The 7500-nt window shown below is 44.3% G+C and overlaps 1 protein-coding gene across 1 annotated transcript in view; it reads right to left on the bottom strand.

Annotated features, from left to right (window-relative positions):
- The window catches only part of myom3 (myomesin 3), a 279260-nt gene that overhangs the window by 94978 nt on the left and 176782 nt on the right, over window positions 1-7500 (bottom strand). The window contains exons 19-20 of the mRNA XM_061915173.1: window positions 5407-5594; window positions 2538-2664 (exon numbers count right to left, since the gene is read on the bottom strand). Of these exons, the coding sequence (XP_061771157.1) occupies window positions 2538-2664; window positions 5407-5594 (315 nt within the window). The remainder of the gene's footprint in view (window positions 1-2537; window positions 2665-5406; window positions 5595-7500) is intronic.

The raw sequence follows: 7500 nt of genomic DNA, 5'->3' as shown, positions 1-7500 counted from the left end.
CTGTTCGACAATTTGCTTACAAATTGGTGACCTTCACCCCATCCTTGTTTGTGAATTACTTAGCATTTCATGGAAGCTGCTTTTATACCCAATCATGGCGCCCGCCTGTTCCCAATTAGCCTGCACACCTGTGGGATGTTCTAAATAAGTGTTTGATGAGCATTTCTCAACTTTATTAATATTTATTGCCACCTTTCTCAACGTCTTTGTCACGTGTTGCTGGCATAATTGATTATTTGCAAAATAAAAAATGTTTATCAGTTTGAACATCAAATATGTTGTCTTTGTAGTGCATTCAACTAAATATGGGTTGAAAATCAATCAATAAATCAATCAATGTTTACTTATATAGCCCTAAATCACTAGTGTCTCAAAGGGCTGCACAAACCACTACGACATCCTCGTTAGGCCCACATATGGGCAAGGAAAACTCACACCCAGTGGGACATCGGTGACAATAATGACCCAGTGGGACGTCGGTGACAATGATGACTATGAGAACCTTGGAGAGGAGGAAAGCAATGGATGTCGAGCGGGTCTAACATGATACTGTGAAAGTTCAATCCATAATGGATCCAACACAGTCGCGAGAGTCCAGTCCAAAGCGGATCCAACACAGCAGCGAGAGGCGTAATGTGATCAAACTTTCTTGTTCTTGTCAAAAGTCTAGCAGCCGCATTTTGTACCAACTGTAATCTTTTAATGCTAGACATGGGGAGACCCGAATATAATCCGTTACAGTAATCGAGACGAGACGTAACAAACGCATGGATAATGATCTCAGCGTCTTTAGTGGACAGAATGGAGCGAATTTTAGCGATATTACGGAGATGAAAGAAGGCCCTTTTAGTAACACTTTTAATGTGTGACTCAAAGGAGAGAGTTGGGTCGAAGATAATACCCAGATTTTTTACCATGTCGACTTGTTTAATTGTTTGGTTGTATAATGTTAGAGTTGTATTATTAAATAGAGTTCGGTGTCTAGCAGGACCGATAATCAGCATTTCCGTTTTTTTGGCGTTGAGTTGCAAAAAGTTAGCGGTCATCCATTGTTTAATTTCATTAAGACACGCCTCCAGCTGACTACAATCCGGCGTGTTGGTCAGCTTTAGGGGCATGTAGAGTTGGGTGTCATCAGCATAGCAGTGAAAGCTAACACCGTATTTGCGTATGATGTCACCTAGCGGCAGCATGTAGATGCTGAAGAGTGCAGGGCCAAGGACCGAACCCTGGGGAACTCCACACGTTACCTTAACGTAGTCCGAGGTCACATTGTTATGGGAGACACACTGCATCCTATCAGTAAGATAAGAGTTAAACCAAGACAGGGCTAAGTCTGACATACCAATTCGTGTTTTGATACGTTCTAATAAAACATTATGATCGACAGTATCGAAAGCAGCGCTAAGATCGAGGAGCAGCAACATAGATGACGCATCAGAATCCATCGTTAGCAATTGATCATTAGTCATTTTTGCGAGGGCTGTCTCCGTGGAGTGATTTGCCCTGAAACCGGATTGAAAGGTTTCACATAGATTGTTAGACGCTAAGTGTTCATTTAACTGCTCCGCAACAATTTTTTCGAGGATTTTTGAAATAAAGGGAAGGTGAGACACCGGTCGGTAGTTTACCATGAGGTCAGGATCGAGGTTAGGTCTTTTAAGAAGAGGATGAATAACCGCTTTTTTGAATGCTAGGGGAAGAGTGCCCGAGGAAAGTAATAAGTTTATAATATTTAGCACTGATGGACCTAATAATACAAAGAGCTCCTTGATCAGTTTCCCAGGAAGAGGGTCAAGTAAACATGTTGTTTGTTTTATTCCATGACTCCTTACCCAGACCAGTAGTCTCGCATCTTCCATTTAAATCCGGCTTCAGGATGGAGGGAAGTGGTGTTCTGTGGGGATTAGCCTTCTGCTTTGTTTTTAGCCCCGCTCGGCATCCGCGTTTCCGATCACACCGCTGGCATCAGCTCCGTGGACGGCCCCCGCTGCTACTAGACTCCGCTGCTTCACAGGCCGCTGAGTGTAGCCGCCGAATTATTCCCATGCTGGTTAGCACGTCTAACAAGCACGCGTCTATCAGTCCAAAACGGCCCGATATGTCCACATCCAGAAGTGTCTGGCGGTCGTACATGATCACGGAGTGACCACGATGTGAGCCAGCCATAAAGTTTGTAGAATTGTCCGGTATTTCTGCCAAATTTTCCATCTTTAGCAGGAGCTCCGCGATGTCGCAGCCTGTCCGGGCGCCGCCATCTTGGATGATTTGCAAATCATTGTATTCCGTTTATATTTACATCTAACACAATTTCCCAACTCATATGGAAACGGGGTTTGCACTTATAAGACAGTTAGGCGTGTTGAAAAGGCACTAAAATCATCGGTACTGTCGATAAAGGTTCGAGGATCACCCACAGGTTGACCCTGGAACAGATTACTTCAAAGGGAAAGTATGTTTTGAAACAGGCACGGTCCGTAGTACTTGACCGGACGCCTAAACCGAGCCTTTTGCTCCCCCTGCGTTTTGAGCCTCACCGGGTTCTGGCATGGTCCACTTCTCACACAGGAAGGCCTCGCTGGCCTCGGACGGCTTCCCCACGCCAACCACGTTGGCAGCGATCACGCGGAACTGGTACCAAAGCCCGCTGGTCAGCTTGGAAACCTTTAAAAAGAAGCGTAAGAAGGAGTAAATAAAGCCACAAGTCATTCGTCAAAGTGTGATCAATCTTGAATAAAAGACAACTTAATGTAAATGGCGTTCGTGTTGCCTGGCGTTTGGATTTGTTGTTCCCGGGTCACACAGGAGCCTCTCTCCTGACTGAAGAAGGCGTTTTTTAGAAAAAGCATTACTGCTGTCACAGCATTTTTCTCTGAGCCCTCAGACACTTCAGCTTTGGGATTCAACCTTATTGATCCGCACATTGATCTGACTATTCGTCGCCACTTAGACTCTAAGGCTCTTATCGCCTCCCTGAGCTGCTCTCCACTCTCTCACCGAGACTAAACGATGCACTCGGCGGGAGAGCGCCATCCAAAAAAAACAGTGACATTTATTTCCGGGAATTCAAATGGTTTCTGCAGAGGGGAGATAGAGGTTGCAACCACTAGGGGGCGCACAGGCTGCATTTTAATATTTGACTGCATGTTAATCCCCAGGTGTAATGAGCCTTTGACCTGTTCCATAAATCATGCCGGAGTAGATGTAATCCTTCACCAGGAAGTGTGCAGTTCTTATCGCAGTGTTGCTTAAAGCAGGAATGTAAGGAAAAATGTCACTCTTGACCTTTTATGAAACCCACTACAACCAATCCAGAGTGGTTTTGTGGATAAAGCCTGGCTTTATTTACTCTCACTTTTGCAGCATATTTTCTAATCAAATGTGATAGCCTCAACAAAATTGACCAGATCTTGGGTTTAGGGCAGGGGTCTCAAACTCAATTTACCTGGGGGAGCCACTTGATGCAGAGTCTGGGCCGCGAGAAAAGATTTCTTAAAAAATATATTTTTAAATGTCTTTATTTTTTATTTTCAATACAAAATAAAATCTAAATATCAGTCCATCCATCCATTTCCTACCGCTTATTCCCTTTGGGGTCACGGGGCGCGCTGGTGCCTACCGTATTTCCTTGAATTGCCCCCGGGGCGCTAGTTAATTTAAAATCACTTACCAAAGGCATGCGGTAAATTTAGGCCTGCGCTTATAAATTTGAGTGTGATGTAAGGATACCATCATTAAAAGCACATTTAATAAAAAAAAAAAATGTTACTATGGTCTTACCTTTACTTATAAAAGAAGTCCATGCGCAGCTCCTTCTGATCAAAAGCATCGATAACTTGTTTATAGAAGTCTTCCTTATCTTTCTTCAGTTTTAAAAGTCTCTCTGTCTCGATGGAGATCTTCCTTTATTACCTCTTGCTTCGATTGAAAGTCCAGTTTAGAAAACTGTTTTATTTTAGATATGTAATCCTCCATGTTAAAAGTGCAAGCGAGAGGAAAAAATAAACGATCGCTGCTCACTCTTGCTGCTTGTTGTCACTTCTTCTGCAGCCGATGAGTCGCAAGATGGATCACTAGCGCCCTCTACCACCAGGAGGCAGGAGTCATTTAATGACTCATATTTGACAAAACATAGCTGCTTACTGTTCGTTTTAGCATATTCAATGGCTTGGACATTAAATCCTACTGAATAACTCTTAATCTTCTTCCCTTTATGCGATTTCAAATGATTGAAATCAGCCTCCTCCATTTTGAAAATGATGACAGGTGAAGTGTCACTCGTGACGTGACGAGTTTGACCCGGAGGAATTTCTAGGCATATGCTAATTGTTTGGTGAAACGAGTTTGACCCGTCGGTAATGCTAAGCATGCGCTAATTATTTTGCAAATGGAGTTTGACTGAGCAGTAATTCTAGGCAGACGCCTAGAATTACAGCTACAATCGGGTGGAAGGCGGTGTACACCCTGGACAAGTTGCCACCTCATCGCACGGCCAACACAGATAGACAGACAACATTCACACTCACATTCACACACTCGGGACCATATAGTGTTGCCAATCAAAAAAATCAAAATATGAATGAACAAATTGAGATTTAAGATATGTGGGGCAATGCAAATTAAACAATAAAAAAAACAAATAACGGTTTGAATTAGGCCAGGTTATTGGGTACTGTTATTACTGCCAGGCACGTAAGAAAACCCTTGTCTCCACGGCAACGTTTCTGTCACTTTCACTCATTTGCCGCTTTTCCACTAATGCAATGGTAGGCAACCCGGAACGTTGAATGAGTCATTTTGGACCCGAATAACAAAAATCTTCTCTGTCTTGAGCACAATTAGCCCCGAACGGGCTAACATCACAACTAACGTGTTACACGTCCGATTCGCCCAGCGACTCTCTGCCGGAGTATCAGCGCTGGGGTCCAGTGCGCCACAGTTTTGTATTGTCGCTCGGCCCCTTCGGCGGAGTGCTTCGGAAGCTACCGGGCTGTTCGTCTCCCCGGCCCGGACTCTTTACAGCGGAGCAGTAACCATAAAATGTATATTTTGTTATTTTCTTACTGTACCAGAAATGAACCGAACCGTGACCTCTAAACCGAGGTACCTACCGAACCAAAATTTTTGTGTACCGTTACACTCCTACTATACACGTTTAACCCATTTACCATATACCAAACATGTTTAATCAAAGAGCACCAGTCATCTCTCTGGAAAGGGCCCAGCATTCCCAAGTATTAGTATCCATGGACACAAGCCTGTTGCCTAGTGACACAGCTCATGTCATCTTGGAGCCAATGTTGTTGTTGTCAACTGTGATTAGCATAATTACGTGAAGAATGGAACTCCTTCGGACTCTTTTCTCTCATTCAAGGTGAAAAGTAGTAAAACAATGATTTCGCCCACCGTAGCTCGCCGCTCTTTGACCGCCTTCACGTTGACCTCCTCCCACGTCTCCGCCCCCGCCTCCCGCTGGTCCAGATAGTAGCCCGTCACAGGTGTGCCGCCATCATGGCGAGGCCTCCTCCAGCCCAACACCATCTCTGAACCGGTGCACAGCAGCAAAGCGATCGCTAAGGGAGCCGAGGGAACACCTGGAGCGGACAGACGTAAATAAAAACAAAGAAATGAATGCACTGCGGAGAAATGACAATAAAACTGTAAGTCTCTGACGTATTTTAGGAACCTACTGCATAATACCCATTTCTTAATGATATTATTTTACATTTCAGTGCATTTCTTGTCAATACGTGGTTTGACCAGGAAGGGGTGTGGTTAAGACTGGAAGAGGGTGTGGTTTGACCCGGAAAGGGTGTGGTTAAGACCGGAAGATGGTGTGGTTTAAGCAGGAGGGGCTGTGGTTAAGACCGGAAGAGGGTGTGGTTGAACCAGGAAGAGGGTGTGGTTTAACCAGGAGGAGGAGGGTGTGGTTTAACCAGGAAGTGGGTGGAGTTTAACCAGGAAGGACCTAAGGCCAGAAGAGGGAGTGGTTAAGAGGGAACAAAGGAGGGCTTAGTGTGACACCAATCTGTTAGACCCGGGGGTCAATTTTGTGTGGAATTGTGTATTGATGGATGGGAATGATACAAGTGGTAAAATGTAGGAAAAATATGGATTGAATAGATGAGGGGTGTGAGTTTCAAAGTGAGTCGGGATTTGGAAAATGGGGTTTGTTTTCCCGGAGGGCAATGGAAAGTTGGCGCTGGCAAGGCGTGACGGTAAAGACATCGTTTATTTTAACACTTTCACTACGAAAAAAGGCAAACAAAAGGCGCACACAATGGCGGAGAACAAACTTGACTAATGAAAACAAAAACTAGCACAAAGGCAGAACTATAGACAAAAAACAAAACTCAATAGCTGTGACATAAAAAAAAACAAAAAAACTTACGTGGCATGGGCAGGAGAGAAACTATGGACAATATGATTAACAGGCATGGCATGGCATGAAGGGAGTTGTCAGGCTTGCCACTGACTGTTTGTGTTTTAGTTTTTCCTCTGTGTTTAGTATTTTCTGTCCTTAGTTCCTGTCAGCACTCTTATTTTGGTTCAGCTTCCTGTTTGTCTCCCTGAGTGCTTTGTCTCTCCTCCGATGCGGCTGATTGGCACCTGGCCACACCTGGTGTCAATCAGCCCACTCCTATTTGTACCTGCTTCGTCTTCCAGTCAGTGCTGGATTATTGTCTTGTCAATGACTTCCGTATTGTCGCTCTTGTCGTGTCGTTTCATGTCTAGTCATTGCAGCGTAGCGGTAAGCTATCTTTTGGTGTCGGTTTGTAGCTTACTGTTTTTTGTTCCCTGCTTCCGTTTTGTTTTCACTCTACAAGCAACGACTTCTGTTTTCCTGTTTTCTACCCGCTAGCTTCCACGCTAGGCCCCTTTTTGTTTCTTGCTAGCTTCCATGCTTAAGAGCCTTTTGTTTTCATCCGCCTCGTGCACATCCTTTGTTAGTACCCTTTTGTTTGTTCTTATTCTAATATTTTAATTAAATCACGTTTTCTTGCAAAATGCTTATCTCCTTTTCTGCATCTTGGGGTTCATCACAAACTCATTTTGACAGGAGTAGAGGTAGCATGGCATGACGTGGGTAAAGGTAAAGTCGCCAGGCTGACTACCTGGCAACTACAGGTTTAAATAATGCTGTTGTGATTAGTGTGCAAGTGCAAAATGTGAGACAGGTGCGTGACATAAGGACGGGTGAAAACTAACGACTAACGGGTAGTCATGGAAACAAACAAGGAAGTGCAAAAACAGGAACTGAGTGTCGAAAAAAACAAACAGCACATGGCAAAACAAAAACATGATCAACAGACATGACATTTCTACACTTTTTACCGCCATGCACTGGCTCACTGGCAGAAGTCAATGGCTCGGAGTGAGAGGAAAGAAAATGAGTCAGACTGGTTATCTGACGCTGCGTCACAAGATGGGGCAGCGGGTCTCTAGCAGGCGCATCATCGTCATCTGTCAAGAACGGCAACAACCTTCTAATGACTAACA

Source organism: Nerophis ophidion, linkage group LG11 (assembly GCF_033978795.1).
Source record: "Nerophis ophidion isolate RoL-2023_Sa linkage group LG11, RoL_Noph_v1.0, whole genome shotgun sequence".
Taxonomy (NCBI): domain Eukaryota; kingdom Metazoa; phylum Chordata; class Actinopteri; order Syngnathiformes; family Syngnathidae; genus Nerophis; species Nerophis ophidion.
Note: the sequence above shows the minus strand (reverse complement) of the source record. Positions and strands in the feature narration are given on the sequence as shown.